Source organism: Falco rusticolus, chromosome 15 (genome assembly GCF_015220075.1).
Source record: "Falco rusticolus isolate bFalRus1 chromosome 15, bFalRus1.pri, whole genome shotgun sequence".
In the NCBI taxonomy this organism is placed as follows: Eukaryota; Metazoa; Chordata; class Aves; order Falconiformes; family Falconidae; genus Falco; species Falco rusticolus.
In genome coordinates, this window is record NC_051201.1 from 2098512 (window position 1) to 2115467 (window position 16956).

Sequence of the window (16956 nt, forward strand, 5' to 3'; positions counted from 1 at the left end):
GCAGCTGGGGGACCGTACCCGAGCGGGAGATAGGGAGCCCAGACTGGGGCCCTGCAGTGCAAGCCCTGCTAGCCAGGGTGGGCAAGCTGAGATGGAGGGGAAGGACTGCCACCCACCTGTGCTGATCTAGGAAGCACTGGGGTGAGCTGTGGGGAGGTAAGAAGCCATGCTCTTGGGGTGCTTAGGGGCACCCCCCCCTCCATGATGCACTACAGGGGTCATGGGATCCAAGCCATGCTCACCTGGGGATGCCACTGCAGGGATCTGGGGCTCCAGTGCAGGAACTGCTGATGTGGCAGAGACCTGAACCAGGTTCAGGGCAGCACAGCCCACCTGTGGCTGTGGGAGTTTAATTAGCCTCATAATTAATGAGTCATCAGCCTGCAGCCCAGCACCAGCTGGAGCCCAGCCTAGGGGCTGGTGGCTGCACGGCCCCGTGGCACAGACGTGTGACACCCAGGGCAAGGTGGGTGCCACTGAAGGGTGCCAGTGACAGCCCAGCCCACAGCACACATGTGTGACAGCCGGGGTAAGGTGGGTGCCACCAGGGAGTGCTGGTGACACCCCACTCTGTGACACAGATGTATGACACCTGGGGCAAGGCGGGTGTCACTGAGGGATGCTGGGGATGGCACAAGCACATGATGCTCTGCCCCGGTATTGCAAGCTGTCCCTGCCACCCCATGGCTATACACACCTGACATCCCCAGCCCGATGTCCCTGACCCCATGGGGTGATGGTGGCTATGCCAGCCCCCGTGGTGTCCCCTGCATGCAGGCAGCAGCCCAGCTTTATTAGACATATTTATTTCTGTACACACTTATACACACGGTTCCCAGGGTAGCTTCATCCTTGCCTTCAGTGCTGCCCCCTTGCAGGGTCCGGTCTGTGCTGGGGGGCACCCACATGCTTACTAGGGTGCCCAGGGCCAAGCCCAGCCACGCTGTACCCCCTCCCCACCCCTGTAGTGTCTACTCGGGGGCAGAGCCCCTCCTGCAGCTCCCTGGCCAGGGCAGGGCCATGTGCCTTCTCCCTGCCTCAGTTTCCCTTTGGCACTGGCCCTGGCTGCAGCAGGGGCAGAGGTGGGGACACCACACAGCCCGCGGGCTGGGGCAGGGCCACCAGCACCGTGCTCCCCCCTGCCACAGGGTCCTTGGCCAGGGGCACGTGAGACCCCCAACCTGGGGTGCAGTTTGGGGATACTGGAGGGACCTGCGGATGCTGAAGCTGCCCCAGTGGAGCCTCCATCACCCTGACCCCTGCAAGAGGGGGTGCCAGCCATTGGTTCCCAGTCCCCCAGCCCCTGCAGCCCCCCCCCGGCGAGCGGTGGGGTGGGGGCAGTGTCGGGGGGGCTTTACTTGACGTGCTCAGCGGCGTGGGAGGAGCAGTAATACTTCTTGTGGGCGATGAAGGTGGAGAGGCTGCTGAACTTGATGTTGCAGAGGCGACAGTACCTGTGGTTGCCGTTGGGCACCGGGCTGGGCACAGCCTTGGACGGGGGGGTCTGCACGCCCCTGTCCGTGTAGGCAGGGGGCGTGGGGGGCTTGCGGGTGGCTTCCCGCAGTCCCTCGGGGGCTCCAGGTGAAGCGGGGGGCCGGGGTGAGGCGGGGGCCCGGGGGCTGCCGTCCTGACCCTCCTTGCCGTTGAAGCTGTCCCGGCGAAGGCGGGGTGCAGGCAGGCGGGGGGGTGACGCCGTGGGCAGCGGGGACTCGGGTGTCCTGCCGGCACTGGGTGCTGGGGCATCAGGGAGCCCCTGCCCGGCCACCGGCGGCTTGGCAATGAAGAGCCCGTGGGCGTTACGGAAGTGCTCGAGGAGGTCACTCTTGATGGCCCCATTGAGGGGACAGTAGGGACAGGCAGCCAGGGGTCCCTTTGCCCCCGGGGGTGGCAGGGGACCCTTAGGGTGTCGCTGCAGTGAGTCTGCCCCGGATGCACCGGGGTAGGGGATGCCAGGGCTCCCCGCCGGAGCTGCCCTCACCCGCACACCTTCGGGGTCCCCTTCGCCGGGGCTGCTGGGGCTGCGCCGACCCTTGAGGGGGGCTGGCATGGTCCCCTTCATCTTCTGGAGGTGCTCGAGGGTGCGGGGCTGCAGCGGGGTGGCCGGGCACTGGTATTTCTTGTGGGCCAAGTAGCTGTCGAGGCTGTTGAAGCTGATGCGGCAGGCAGTGCATTCGTGGTAGTCGGCCAAGGGCAGCAGTGGTGCCGGCGTCGGATCCCCCTGCCACCGCGGCTTCTTGCTCAGGTCGATGGGACCATCGGCATCCGGGCTGGAGCGGGGCGAGGGGGCAGCCCCTGGCGGGTCAGGGGCTGGCGGGGGGTCGGGGGCTGGTGGGGGTTCGGCGGGGCGGTGAGGAGCCCCGTGGATCTCGTAGAGCTTGCGGCGTTTGCGGGTGCGGAGAGGCTGGGGCAGGAAGGGGACTTTGGGGGCACTGGGGCGGCGGAGGGGGGGGTCGTGGCGGGAGGCACAGTAGAAACGCTTGTGCACCACGTAGGTCTCGTGGCGGCTGAAGCGGATGTTGCACGCCTCGCATAGCGTCTTGCTGGGGTCCTCGTCCCCCTCGTCCCCTGCCGAGCTGCTGGGGCTCTGGCTGTCCTCACTGCACCGCCCTGACCCCCCCTCTGCCTCAGGGGACCCCGCTTTGCCCCCCGTCTCTTCTGCCTTCACCTCTGATGTGGTGGCCGGTGGCGTGGCATCCTGTCCGGCATCCCCGTCTGCTGCCGGTGTCCCCTGCCCATCGCCTGCTGGCGGGGACAGCAGTGTCCCTGGGGCAGGAGGACCCTTGGGTGCCCCGGGGGGGGCTTTGAGCTTGCGCACCCCGGGGGCGCTGTCCTCGGCCAGGTGCCGGCTAGAGCAGTAGAGACGCTTGTGCACATAGTAGTTGTTGATGTTGTTGAAGGTGATCTCGCACTCAAAGCACGTGGCACCCTTGGGCACCGGTGTGCCGGTGTAGATGGTGGGTGGCACTGCGCTGCCGTGGCCCTGCTTCAGCCGGCTGTGCACCAGCTCCGACATCTTTGCCAGGATCTCCGACGCCTGCGGCACCACTGCGGCTTCGTGGCCGAACACATACTGGGGTAGGAAGACGGTGCCGCCGGCTGTGCCTGTCCCCGGCTCGCTGGGCACCGGGCTGGAGCCTGGCGTGGGACTGGCAAGCTCCGACTTGACCTTCGCCGAGGGCAGGCTGCGGGGGGATGAAGTCCGGGAGCAGGCGTCGGGGCTGCCGCCCCCCTCCCCGGGGCCACCGCTTTTCGGCGCCTCCGCCTCGCTGGCTGGGCTGCTGGCAGGCTCCTCCTTGACGCAGATGGCCTCGCCGGAGGAAGAGGAAGAGGAGGACGATGATGATGATGATGGCCCTTCCCCGTTTTGTGGCTGGGCTGGTGGTGAAAGCTTGCCAGCCCTGGTGTCGGGGGGTGAGGTGGGCGGTGCTGGGGGGCCCGTGGTGTCGGGGCCAGGTGGTGGGGTGGGCAGGGGGCCATGCAGCACCACATGCTGTGGCAGTGCCGGCAGCCCCTCGGGCAGGAACGCCGGCAGGCTGCACTTTCGCAGAGATGCGTTGTTCGTCTGGCTCAGCCCTGCCAAGGGGACAGAGGCACCGTTACCGACATCCCCAGCACAGGCGCTTTCACCCTGTCCCCCTGTCCCCCAGCCCCCCTCCTTGTGGCTGGAGCCGTCTGGGGACACGGCCCTCGGTGGTGAAGCCAGGCTCTGCATGGGTGCTGGCACGCGTCCCCCCGTGCCCACAGCCTGCAGTACCCACCGGGGGCGAGGGGTTTGGCGGCGGGCAGGGCTGGTCCCGGTGAGTACACCTCTCCCTTGGAGCCCGGCTGGCAGATCATATGGTTGGTGACCAGATGGCTGTAGAGGATGTCCCTTGTGGTGGAGATGAAGCCACAGCTGTGGCAAACACCTGCAGGGAACATGGCATGGGGCTGAGCAGGCAGGATGGCACCCAGCAGGGCAGGCAGAGACCCGCGGGGAGCAGGTCCCTGTCCTGGGCTGTGCTGGAGGGGACAGGGGTGTCCCTGTGGGGACACCGTGCAGTACTCACCGTTCAGGGTGTCTGTGTGCACCTTCAGGTGACGCTCGCAGTTGGCTTTTGTGGTGAAGGCGGACAGGCAGATCAGGCAGACGAACGGCCGCTCTCCTGCAGGATGGATGGACAGGTGGACGCTCAGCGCCGAGGGAAGGGGGACAGGGACCGCGGGCACACCCCAGAGGGCCAGCTGTGCCAGCCAGGAGGGTGCCAACTGTGGGAAGCAGCATGCCCTCTCCACCTTTACAGGGCGGAGATGGGGGAAGACCTACAAGTGAGCTGACCCAACCCAGTAACCCAGCTGGGGGAGAACCTCATCTAACTGGTCAGCTGTGCTGCAGCCCCACAGCCTCCCTGCCCCTCCACCCAGCAGGCTCCGGGGTCCTTGTGCGTGGCTCGGTGTCCCCAGGCTGCAGCAGTGTGCTGTGCCATGCCGTGCCGTGCCATACCGCTGTGGCTCCGCATGTGGATCTCCAGGGAGCTGGCGCTGGGGCAGCTCTTCTTGCACTGGGGGAAGGGGCAAACGCGTTCGTTGGGGTAGGTCTCCTTGGGCTTCTCCTCCAGGGCGGGCGAGCTGGCACTCTGCCGGCTGGCACAGTAGTACATCAGGTGGGCTTGCAGGTTGCGCTCGCTCCGGTACCAGATCCCGCAGTCCTTGCATGGGAAGACATCCTCTGCGGCAGGAAAGGGACACAAGGAAGGGACATAGATCATGTGCACGACAGGCTGGGGACCCCCGGCGTGGTCCTGGCACCACAGGTTTCACCATGTCCCCCCTCCCCGTGCTCTCCGTCCCCTGGGACTCACTGTTCACCACAGCGGTGGCCAGGATGGCGGCCATGCCGGCTTGCTGTGGCAGCAGCTGGATGTCCGAGTGCAGCGCGGCCGGGTACAGCGAGTCGCTGGGCTCTGCCTTCACCGCGTGGCTGTTGGGGATGGCTGGCGGCTCGGCCACCACGAAGGCGCACACGGCTTCATCCTCTCTCAGGGCGCGCGTCGTCCGGCACCACAGGGCTTCGTCTGGTGGGGGGAACGGTCAGCACCCACCCCCTGGACCCTCCCCGTCCTGCTGCTGGGCTGCTGCCTGCATGGCTCTGGGACCCCTGTCCCCTCTGTCCCTGTCCCCAGCTGCAGCTGGTGCTTCCTCCCAGCCATGGCTGAGCCCCAGCCTGCCTGGAGATGGCGGTGTCTGCCCGCGCCGGAGCGCTGCTGCCGGGCCCAGCTGCCAGAGCCTCCCCTCGGCCTGCACCGCGCTCCCGCTGCGCCTTGCACCCACGCATGCAGTAATGCCTGCACCGAGTCCTATGTCAACGACCGCAGTAATGCTCCCGCTGCACCTTGCACCCATGCATGCAGTAATGCCTGCACTGAGTCCTATGTCAACGACCGCAGTAATGCTCCCGCTGCACCTTGCACCCATGCATGCAGTAATGCCTGCACCGAGTCCTATGTCAACGACCGCAGTAATGCTCCTGCTGCGCCTTGCACCCATGCATGCAGTAATGCCTGCACTGAGTCCTATGTCAACGACTGCAGTAATGCTCCCGCTGCACCTTGCACCCATGCATGCAGTAATGCCTGCACCGAGTCCTATGTCAACGACCGCAGTAATGCTCCTGCTGCGCCTTGCACCCACGCATGCAGTAATGCCTGCACCGAGTCCTATGTCAACGACCGCAGTAATGCTCCTGCTGTGCCTTGCACCCATGCATGCAGTAATGCCTGCACCGAGTCCTATGTCAACAACCGCAGTAATGCTCCTGCTGCGCCTTGCACCCATGCATGCAGTAATGCCTGCACTGAGTCCTATGTCAACGACCGCAGTAATGCTCCTGCTGCGCCTTGCACCCACGCATGCAGTAATGCCTGCACCGAGTCCTATGTCAACGACCGCAGTAATGCTCCTGCTGCGCCTTGCACCCATGCATGCAGTAATGCCTGCACCGAGTCCTATGTCAACAACCGCAGTAATGCTCCTGCTGCGCCTTGCACCCATGCATGCAGTAATGCCTGCACTGAGTCCTATGTCAACGACCGCAGTAATGCTCCTGCTGCGCCTTGCACCCATGCATGCAGTAATGCCTGCACCGAGTCCTATGTCAACGACCGCAGTAATGCTCCCGCTGCACCTTGCACCCATGCATGCAGTAATGCCTGCACCGCGCTCCCGCTGCGCCTTGCACCCATGCATGCAGTAATGCCTGCACCGAGTCCTATGTCAACGACCGCAGTAATGCTCCCGCTGCACTTTGCACCCATGCATGCAGTAATGCCTGCACCGCGCTCCCGCTGCACCTTGCACCCACGCATGCAGTAATGCCTGCACCGCGCTCCCGCTGCGCCTTGCACCCACGCATGCAGTAATGCCTGCACCAAGTCCTATGTCAACGACCGCAGTAATGCTCCTGCTGCGCCTTGCACCCATGCATGCAGTAATGCCTGCACTGAGTCCTACACCGATGCATGCAGTAATGCTTGCACGGAGTCCTATGCCAATGTCTGCAGTAATGCTTCCACTGAGCCTTGCACCAGTGCTTGCCCCAAATCTTGCCCCAGCTGCATGCAGCAACACTTGCACTACTGCTTGCACCAGTATTTACACTAGCCGCTGCGTGCTGGGACCCTCCTCCTATCCCCCAGCAGCTGGGGAGGGCTGGGACAGGGGTGCTGGGTCACAGAGGAGCAGACACTGCCCCAGCAGCTGTGGGGGGGCCATGGGTGCTGGCAGGTGTGGGCAGGCACCGGCAGCGGGCTGGGGGCACAGGGATGGAGGGGGGACAGGGACCTATCCCTCCGCAGTAGCACCCCTTCCCCCACCCAAGTGCCGAGGTGGCCATGCCTGGCCCCCCCAGCCCCCCACCCCAGGCACGGGGACACGTGGCACTGGTACCAACCCTTCCTGTAGATCACGGCGTTGGCGTCGGGCTCTCCAGGCACGAGGGGCAGCCGGGACAGCCAGCAGCTCTCGTCCCCCAGCACCAGCGTCACGGGTGGGCTCTGAGGGCAGGGAGAGGGGGTGAGCACCGCGCCTCGAAACGGGCTGGGGTCAGGGAGCCGCGGCAGCCTCCCTCAGCTCATGCCCGGCTCTGCCTTCCCGCATCGCTAATGAATATTAATGAGCAGAAGGGGGGGGGGGGGAATTAATCTGCCTGATCCTCCGATGGCTGCCGCAGTAACGATATGAAATCTAATTATTCGTCCCAATATTTCTAAACCCTCCAACTCAGCCTGACAGTCGCAGCCGGTTGAGGCCTTATCACCGCCAGGAGCCGAGTGCTGGCAGCGTGATAAACCCCACGCGCAAGCGCGGGCAGGCGCTCGCACACACGCGTGCACGGCCCATGGTGCACCCGCAGCACCTGCACGCTGCTGCCGCTGCTGCGGGAACCCACCTGCCCCCAGGGACAGTGGGTGGGAAACGAGGCTGGGGGCTTAGGCCCCCCCTGCATGGGAGGCGGGGATGGGTGCTGCTGGTGGTACCGGGCTGAGCTCCCTTGGGGACCATGGTGGCCCCTCCATGACCTGTGCTGAGGCCAGGAGGGAGAGCAGGGTCTCTGCAGAGCTTTTGCTCTGTGCGGGGGGGGGATCTGTGGGTACCTCCTGATGGAAGGAGGTTCCTGCAGCACCCCAGGGTGCTCCCAGCACCCCAGGGTGCCTGCCCCAGCTCCCCTTGGTGGCCCCAGCCCCTGCGTCAAGCCCTTCCTTGTTCTCCCTGGAACAAAGAGGTCAGTGTCTCCACTCTGCACCGGCCCGATAACCATCGGAAACCCTATCTTCTCTGCATCCGCTGGGATGGTGTTATCAGGACGGCCCCATGCCCTCGCTGTCCCCCCGCCATGGGCATCACCTGAGGCCGGGTGGCCGGGGGGACGCGGGGCAGGGATGGAGTGGGGGGACAGCCACAGGGCGAGCCAGCATGTGGGGCTCCATGGTCCCTTGGCACTGCTGGGCTGGTGACGCTGGTGGGTTTGCACACTCTCCTGAGAAAGGCTGTTTTGGGGGAGCCCCATGGGATCAGCTTGGGGTGGGAAGGCATCTTCCTCCTCCTCTTCCACCTTCTCCTTCTCCTCCATCAGTGCAGTGATGGGCATGCATGGTGCTCCGTGCCACAGAGGCATCAAAGCCACCCGGTGTTCCCAGTTCCCACTAAAACCCCAGGATGGGATAATCTCCACATGGAAACGAACAGCAGAGCCAGGCAGGATCTGGGGGAGACCCCCTGCACCCCCCCCCTGCCGTCAGCAACAAAGACGAAGGGACCCGAGGGCGACAGCCCATATCAGGGATGGGGCTGCGATTCCTTCCTCGCTTCCCCAAGCAGAGATAGGGAGGGAGGCGAGTGGTGGAGGAGAGCAGGGCTGGGAATCATCAGCCGGGCTCGATAAGGGAGCTGCTGAAATGGGAGCAAAAATATTTAGACAATAAATGAAGTATCAGAAAAAAGCCGCGCATATCTTTAAGAAATCAATCATCCTGTACCGGGTGTCTGGACACATGGCGCCAACCAGGAGATAGGGAGCCAAACTGGGCAGATAAGGGTTAATCAAGGATTTAATTCGGCAAAGATAAACGGGCCTGAGCTAAAAAAAAAAGAAAAAAAAAAAGAGAAAAAAAGAGAAAAAAAAAGAAAAAAAGAGAAAAAAGAGCAAGCGAGGGAGGAGAAGGAGGTGGGGATGGAGGCCGGGTGAGATTCTCCAGCCTCAAAGATCCTGGGCTGGAGCTGCTGGCGTGCACCTCCGGGGAGGAGGGGGGGGGGGGGGGGGGGGGGGGGGGGGGGGGGGGGGGCAGGGGAAGGATGTGACTGGGATGTGCGGATCCAGCACCCACAACACACCGCAGGGTGTGTGCTCGCCCCGGCGCAGTGTGCTCCTGCCACGGAGAGCCACCAGCGCCCCGCGCTGTCTCCTCTCCTGCCCCTTCCCCATGGGCTACAGAGCCCTGGCGCTTTCTAGGCACAAGCAGAGCCCCCTGGGAGCAAATGTGGGGTGGGAAACCCAGAGACCACATCTCCTCTGTGAGGGCACGTGTACCACCAAGCAGCCTGCTTGCCTGCAGCCATGCACAGGAAGGGATGGGAGGGCATGGCCAGCATCCCATCCCTGGGCCTGTGGGGATGCTCTGAGCTTGGGAGTGTATGGCAGGGAAACCTCTTGGCCACCCAAACCACGAGATTCCCAGGGAGTCAGGAGCTCAAGCATGGAAAATCCCTTCCAAACGAACTCCTCTCCCCAAACAACTTGTTTCCTCAGGACTTTCCCTGCCACCATCCCTGGCAGCCCGCGGCAGTGCTCCTTACCATCTCGCCGTGCCCCGGCGATGCCGGCTCGCTGTGGATGCTGCCCTGGAAGGGTCCCCAGGAGAAGCCCTCGGGGAGGCTCCTGCGGGTTCGCACCTGCCTCTCCCCCTCCTGCACAGCCAGATCCAGCTCATCTGTGGGGAGACAGGCACAGCATAGGCATGATGCCCCCCAGCCAGGTCCCTGGCCTGCACCAGCCCCAGGTCCCTGCAGACATGGGCACCCACCAGAAACTGAGTGCTGTGGGGCTGTGTCTGCAGTGGGTGGGTGGGATCTCACTGGGGGGTCCGGGCATGGCCCGGGGGTCCAGGCACAGCACAGTGGCGGAGAGGAAGGAGCATTTCCCATCCCGGCACCCAAAGTTGCAGAAGCTTCAGGGCTTAATGGCTTTGATTATCTGATAAGCCTCTGGTTTAATGGGTTAGATAACATGTTAATACGCTATGAAGGCTGCTCTAAAATGTTTTAACTGTGCCTTTGTCTTTCGGAGCGCAGATAAGATGGCAGGTAACCAATACGGAGATGGATGTGCGCTGGCTGCCCCTTGCTGCACAGCACAAAGGGGCCAGACACTGCTCCCCCAAAACCAAGATGCTCCCCGAGGACAGCGAGCCAAACACTGGGCCACCAACGAGGCAGGGTGGCCAGGGCACCCATCTGCAGCCAGGAAGGCTCCTAGCTCCCCAGGGTGCTCTGGAGAAGAAGTGGGATCCCCCCACCATCATGCCAGGGAAAAGAGCCCCCCCTAAGGCCATGTGCCCAGAGCCCTGTCCCTCGAAGGCTCCATAGCAGATGCAGCTGGTGCCCAGGTCCCGTGGGCAGGGAGGAGGCTGCGCTCGTTTGAAGGCAAAATTGCTTTCCGAGCTGGGAGCGCAGGGAGGATAAAGCGATCCCATGGCTGCGGAGATTGAAATCTGATGTGTTTATTAGCTGGGCTGACATCTGGATCCTCTCGACGCTGGGGTAAGTTAAGGTGAGTGACTGGAAGTGCTGGGTGGTGAGCACGGGTTGGCAGCACCGGCGATTGCTGGGTCCAACCGCCACCCACGGGTCCCCTCCATCCGCTGAGGAAGCCCTGTGCTGCCAAGGATGTGGCTCTGAGTGACATCCCAGCGGAGCAGCCAATCCCCCTCAGCAAAACCTGCCGGGAGGTGGGCTGGAGAGGCGGTCTGTGAAGGTGTTGAAGGTCCCCGAGGTCTTTGGGGTCACTGGACTGGTCCCCACGCTTAGGCACATGCCACCCTCCATCCCCGTGCCCGCAGCCTTCAGTAGACACAAGGGAAAGATGCGCTCTGCCCGGCCGAGGTGCAGGCAGGGCTGCCTGCTTCCCCTTCCCACACACCTTGGTGCTCTCAGCCGGGGAGCCCTTGGTGCTGGCCCGGCAGCTCCAAAAGCTGCCCTGGCCGCGGGGATCCTGGCTCTGTCTCTAGTTGAGATTTCATCCCTAGCAAAGTGGTTTTGGGAGTGAGCACAGTGCCAGTTCTGGCCACCCTGCATCCCTGGCATCCCCCTGCCTGTGCCCCCACCAGGTCCATCCCAGGATAGGGAGGAGGAGGAGGGCTGGGACATTTGAGGAGCTGATGGGATTTACTCCCAAGCACCAACTGATGATGAGGAGGGGCAGCAGCAGCCCCTCGACTGGCTGCTCCCTCCTGCAAAGGAGCCGGGGAGCAGAGCAGGATGCGACGATCAGCGGGGCCTCGGAGCTGAGCTGGGCAGTTGGACCCTTGCATGGTGCACACTGCCCCATGTTTCCAACACCTGGCTGACTCCCGATGTGCTGGGGTCCCTCCAGGATGCAGTCTTAGCATCCCAGGCTGCCTGCCCTCACCCCCTCAGCTCCGGGGAGAGGACAGCAAATCCCCAAATCCCCAGGAGAGCCCCAACAATGGTGGTGGCTCCTCGCTGGCTTTGCCACCCTGGAGAGTCTGGCTACTTTTGGGGAACGGAGCCCAACCGCCACGTCCCCTCCTGTGCCCCCCCTTTTGCCCCTCCTTCCCCCTGTCTCACTGGTAATCAGCGGCGTTTGGGTCAGGAGACCATGTCTCTGAGATAAGAGCGTTCGCCTGACACTTCCCATGTCAGAGCACTTCATCTTCTGTGTATCAAACCCCAGCAGAGAAAACACGCAGGCGCTGATAAAGAGAAAACCGTTCCAGACAGGGGGACAAAAATAGTGTTGCCGGAGCTGGCCCCGCTCCCCGCCAGCACCCGATGGCCACGGCACCGGCCAGTGGCCCAATCCAGCAGTGTCACCCCAAAGATGTGGCGGTGGTGAACCCCAGCCAGTGGTCCTGAGCAGTTCTCTGTCCCAGTGGGTGTCCCTGTGCCCGGCTGGGGATGCTGCCGGAGCCCCTGCAGTACTCAGCTGCACCCACATTCATACACCAAGAAAAAAGAGAAGGAAAACGGTCATTTTTCAAACTAAGCACACGGCATTGCTGTGCTTCTCCCTTTGGCACGAGGAAAATGATGCTGAGCCGGGATGGGGTGACCTGGGAGATGCCGTTTGCTCACGCTGCCCGCACTTGGGAGCAAAACCCAAAGTGAGCGAGCTATGTCCCTGCGTGGGAACAACCACACAGCATGGAGCAATCCCCATTCCTATGCTCCAAAGGTGCCGGATTCAGCCACATCACCCTGCCTGCAACCTGGGGAGGTTGGGAAGAGCTGGTGCCAGCCTGTGGGGTGCCGCAGGTGACCCCCAGCAGTCTCCCTGGTGAGTGGAAAGGAGCAAAGTCCATGGGCGCCAGCCCCGCTCTGGTGCTGCCCTCCCCACGGGATCCCCCCCGGCAGGTGAACACCACCCCGGGTATCTCGTCTGGCCATCGGTCCCTGGCCAGGCGGTGCCCCGCCAGCCCCGCCGTTATGTTATCGTAGGAGGGTTTATCTCCGGATCATTAACCAAATTGGGCAGGGACCCAGCTGTTTGCTTTGGGTTGCAAAGAAAAGCGGCGGAAAGGAGTGGAAAAAAGCCCCTGGTGAGCTGGGTGCACCTGCTCAGTGCAACAAGGACCCCAGTGCTCTGCCTGCTGCTGAAACACGGGGTGCTGGGGCTGCTCACTGCCCCCCCCCAGGCCGGCAGCGCCTGCTCACCCAGCACTGCACCTCGGCTTATCTCCCTATCGAGAGATTTCAAAGAAATAGGCTGAGCTGTGCTGGAGAGCAAAGATTAATCCTGTCATCACACCACGGCCACGCATCGGGCGATCGATGGCTGAGAAGGCATGGCTGGCACCTGCGTCCCCAGGGACCTGCAGGGCACGTGGGGAGGAAGCCTGCGGGGTCGCATGGTGCCAGTGAGTCATCACCGCGCAACACGGCTGCATCTTCCTCCGGCATGGGGTGAACGGGGTGTGATGATGATGAATTTCCACAAGAGCCTATCCGCAAGTGACCCACAGCACCCTTACAGCTAGGGAAATAAACAGCACCACGGGTGAGGATATGCCAGCTCCTGTGGCCGTCCCGTGTGGATGCTCCCGAAGCGCAGACACATCCATGTGCCCACATCTGCTTTCCCTGCAGGTGGGAGTGAGCAGGAGGGAAGGGCGGCCCTGGGCCAAACCTATTCCATCCCATCCCCAAGCAGCTCCCGCATCCCCTCGCCCCAACTGCATCCCTGTGACTTTAATCAAATCCGAATGAACCGGCTCTGCCCCTCGGCGGGGATCTGGGCTCGGAGGTCCCCGCAATGTTTGCAGCTGCCTGGATACTATCTGGATAAGTACTGCTATCGGGGTGTCACGGGACCATGTCCCAGCACCAGCCGTGCCGCGTGCCGCTCCTATTAATACAGCATTCTGTGCCTGGCCCTGGGGGCTGCCAGCCCTGGGGGCCACAACCCCGGGTACAGCCCCCACCTGAGCCCTGGTGACGCAGAGCCTGGGAGAACGGGAATGAACTGGTGGTCTCTGCTCCCATCCCAGCATGTGCAGGATGTCCCTGTGGCATGGGAGCCCCCAAGGGGGAGGGAGGATGGATGGATTGATCCATCCATCTATCGGTACCCAACCTCCAGTGGCTCTCCCAGTCCTGCTCGGGGAAAGCCGAGCTGGAGAAGCCCCGACTCCCCCGGCAGCCCTGGCTCGGCCCCGCGGTGTGCCCCAGCTGCTGTTTTTAGAAGCAGCGAGTGCACGGCGGAAGGAATAAATCCTGACAACTCAACTAGTGAAATGATGTGATGGCACCGCTCCGATAAGATGGAGGGAGCCGATTGGGAAGAGTCTTAAGCTGTGAACACGCAGCATCTCCACTCTTCACCTCCGCTCACAAAGGGAAATCTCTCCAAAGGGGCTAAGGAGATTATCCCAGCTTTGCCGTCCCGGGTGCTCGAGTAATCAGGGCAGCCTTGGGGACGACAAAGGAGTGAGGAGGGTTTAAATTCAAGCCTTGCTGGGCTGTGCCTGCTTGGGCTCAGCCTGGGGTTGCTCTGGCCGAGCTGCCGCAGACCGAGAGGGAACAGCTGTGGGAGAGCTGGGCTGCCACTGGCTCTGCCCCCCGCTTTGGGGTACAGGAGGGCACCCCACTGCCCCCGCGGGGTGGGAGCTGGGGGGGGGCGTGGGGGAGACTTCTGCCTTTATCGCTCCTGCCCATCGCTTGCAATTTATTGATTTTTTTTTGACAGAGTACAACAGCAAATCTTTATCAGGCTGAACCCTGCCCCTGGTTAATGGAGGAGCTCTGACCTACCCCGGTGAGCAGAGCGGGCACCTCCCGGCGCCTGGGCAGGCCAGGGAGGGGGCAACGGCACCCAGGAGGTGTTGAACCCCAAAAGGTCTGGGCACCCAGCTTGCCAGCTGTGCACCACAGCTGGCAGGCACCGGCAGCAGGGCGGGCACCAGCCGTGCCATGCGTCGCCTGGGGATCGCCCTTCCCGTACGCCCCACGTAAGCTGGGGTGCCCTGCCCCAGCAGGATGCATCCCGGTAAGCCTCCCTGGGATGTTTGCATTCGGGGTGTTTCTATGCCCTGCTGGGATGTGGCTCTCAGGGGGTCCCCATCCCCACATATAAATGGGAGCTGTAAACACCTGCAGTAGCATCAGAAAATGTTCAGGGAGGATAAGAAGGAGGAAAACTTCCTGGCTCCCCCCAGGGCTGCCAGGGGTGGCTGGACCCTTGTGCCAGGGACACCCTGTCCCTGCTCTGTCCCCACTCGTGGGGCTGCTTGGACCCGCTGGCTCTGCCCAGGCTGGTGCCAGGCAGTGGGTAGGGGTGTGCTGGGGGGGCCAGGAAGCCGGGTAGGGGGGAGGAAGGGAGCGAAGGGGCCCCCGGAGCCGATGCAGAGGGTAGATATCCCCTCCGGAAAAGAGGGGGGACCACATGGGGGGGTCACTGCCGCAGTGCTGGGCAGGGCCTATCTGTGTGGGTGGGAGGACCCCAGGGGGACAGCACCTAGACGTAGGAGAGGGGTGGGAGCTCAGCTTCGAACAAGCCCTAAACCCCGTCAGTCCTCAGATCCAGAGTGGCAAGGCAGCAGTGACTGACAGCTGTCAGTCACCATGAGCCTGGCAGTGTTGCCCTCAGGGCTCTCACCCCAAGTATGCAAGACATTCTTCTCCTTCCCAAGGGAAAATGGAAGGGAAGATAGGGATAGAGCAGGGGATGCTGCTGGCATGTCAACAGCCCCCAGCACTGCCCGACGCAGCAGTGTCCCTGCCAGGCTATAGGAGATGCTGGTCTGGGTGTCCCCCCATGCTGGCAGAGTCCCCAAACCAGCCTGAGCATCCTTCCACCCCAGCAGTGTCCCCAAACTAGTCTGAGCATCCCTCTGCTCCAGCAGTGTCTCCAAACTGGCCCAACTATCCCTGCACCCCAAGCAGTGTCCCCCAACTGGTCTGAGCATCCTTCCACTCAGCAATGTCCCCAAACCAGTCCGAGCATCCCATCGAGTGTCTCCAAACCAGCCTGAGCATCCCTTTACACCATCAACATCCCCTAACGGTCCTCAGCATCCCTCCACCCTGCCGTGTGCCCGGAGGCTGAGCTGAGGGCAGGGATCTGCAGGTACAGACCCCAGTAGGGATGGGGTCCTCTTCAATGTCCCCAATCCAGGACAGGTGCCACCACTGGGACCATTCCCATTCTGATGTCAAATATGCCACTGCCTTTGGTGCCATGACGTGGCTTTGTCGGACGCAAGCCAGGTAGGGGGTTTTCAGGGCCTTGGGGGACCCCCTGACTCAGGGGGGTTACTGTCCCGAACCCCAACTTCTCCCTGTCCCCCAGCAATCTAACACAAACACAACTATCTGCTGCTCAGCCCGGTTCCCAGTGATAAAAAGAAATAGCTGGAATAATTTTTCCCACCCACACATACCAGGGTGGAGGGGAAGGGGGAGCAATGGGGCAGATGTGGCGCGGGGCCGGCCATCCGGACAAGCCGTCCCTCCTCATCATGCCCTGCTCGCCCTGATAATAAACCTTGAGGTTTGCAGACAAACTCCGGGCAGCCAGAGATTATTCAGGCAGGAGTCGTGGCACAGATAAACACAACTGAAGGCGAGCGGGAGGCGAAAGGGAAGGGGGAGGCAGGGGGGAAAGGAAAATAAAAAAAGTCTGCAGTTTTAATTAGATGCACCAAAAAAATAAGAAGTTGCTCTGTCCCATCCCGGTACCCTGCATACAGGACTCGTGGTGAGGATGGATTTGGGGTTCACGGTTGGTGCTGGGAGAGGTGGACCCTGTGCCATGCTCTGTAATTAACCCAGAGTCATCGTTACCACCCAGGAGCAATTAAATAAACCCCAGAGAGATGAGCTGGCAGCGGGACATCGGGGGCTCAGCAAGGTTGAAATCTTGGTGGAGACCCAAATAGTGATGCTGACGTAGAAAAGGGGAGTGACCTGCTCTTTCAGGGAGGGTGGTGGGACACGGCCACAGGGGGACGAGGCAAGAGCCACCCCTGGGTCTGGTCCCATCTGCTCCATCCTTTCCCTACCAGCGACCCATCGGTGTCCCCACAGGGACAAAAGCAAAAAGCTTCATTCCACCTTGCAGAAAGGCAAGTGCCGCCAGGGCTGCCCCGGGCTGCAGCCTCCCAGTGGGGATTCGCCAGTGCCTCGTAATGCGGTTGAGCAGCCTGTCCCTCAGCAGGGCTCTGCTCTCCTCTGTTCCCCTGTCCCAACATCACCACATTTGTGAAATTTGCTGAAGCTTTTCACCTTATCCCTCTGGGAGAATTTGCCTGACTTGGTGAAGCTGGTGGGCAGTGATGGGCACGAGGGGACAGCCCTGGGAGGGGAGCCGGAGGCTGCGGGTGCTCCCGAAAGTCTTCGCTACCACCCTGCTCCTGAGCAAACAAAAATGGGTGGGAAAGATGGAAACCTGAGGCATGGCAGAGAGCCGCTGGTGAGGCTGCAAGGAAGGGCTTGGGGGAATTTGGACAGGATGGATATCCCCTCTCCAGCCCCACCAGAGGATGAAGTGGCTGGCACGGGTGGGCACAAAGCGTGGCCACGCTCCATCCCGCGATCCCATTGGGAAGCACAGCCGAGGTGTCCCAGCACCCCGGCACATCTGTAAAGGCTCCCAAGTCGAGGATTACATTCTCCAGCTCCCAGGGATTTGCATATCAGCCAGGCACGCAGCAGCCCCCTCCAGCTAACAAGGTCATTTCAAAGATA

At 62.4% G+C, this 16956-nt stretch overlaps 1 protein-coding gene across 3 annotated transcripts in view; it reads right to left on the minus strand.

The window, feature by feature from the left end:
* Window positions 1-790: 790 nt before the first annotated feature.
* The window catches only part of ZFPM1 (zinc finger protein, FOG family member 1), a 34926-nt gene continuing 18760 nt past the window's right edge, over window positions 791-16956 (minus strand). For 2 of the 3 annotated variants that reach the window (XM_037408900.1, XM_037408901.1), the window contains exons 4-10: window positions 9331-9464; window positions 6929-7031; window positions 4842-5054; window positions 4484-4708; window positions 4050-4145; window positions 3759-3908; window positions 791-3573 (exon numbers count right to left, since the gene is read on the minus strand). In XM_037408900.1, the coding sequence (XP_037264797.1) occupies window positions 1355-3573; window positions 3759-3908; window positions 4050-4145; window positions 4484-4708; window positions 4842-5054; window positions 6929-7031; window positions 9331-9464 (3140 nt within the window). In that variant the 3' untranslated portion in view covers window positions 791-1354. The remainder of the gene's footprint in view (window positions 3574-3758; window positions 3909-4049; window positions 4146-4483; window positions 4709-4841; window positions 5055-6928; window positions 7032-9330; window positions 9465-16956) is intronic. The other variant, XM_037408902.1, reaches the window with a different exon arrangement.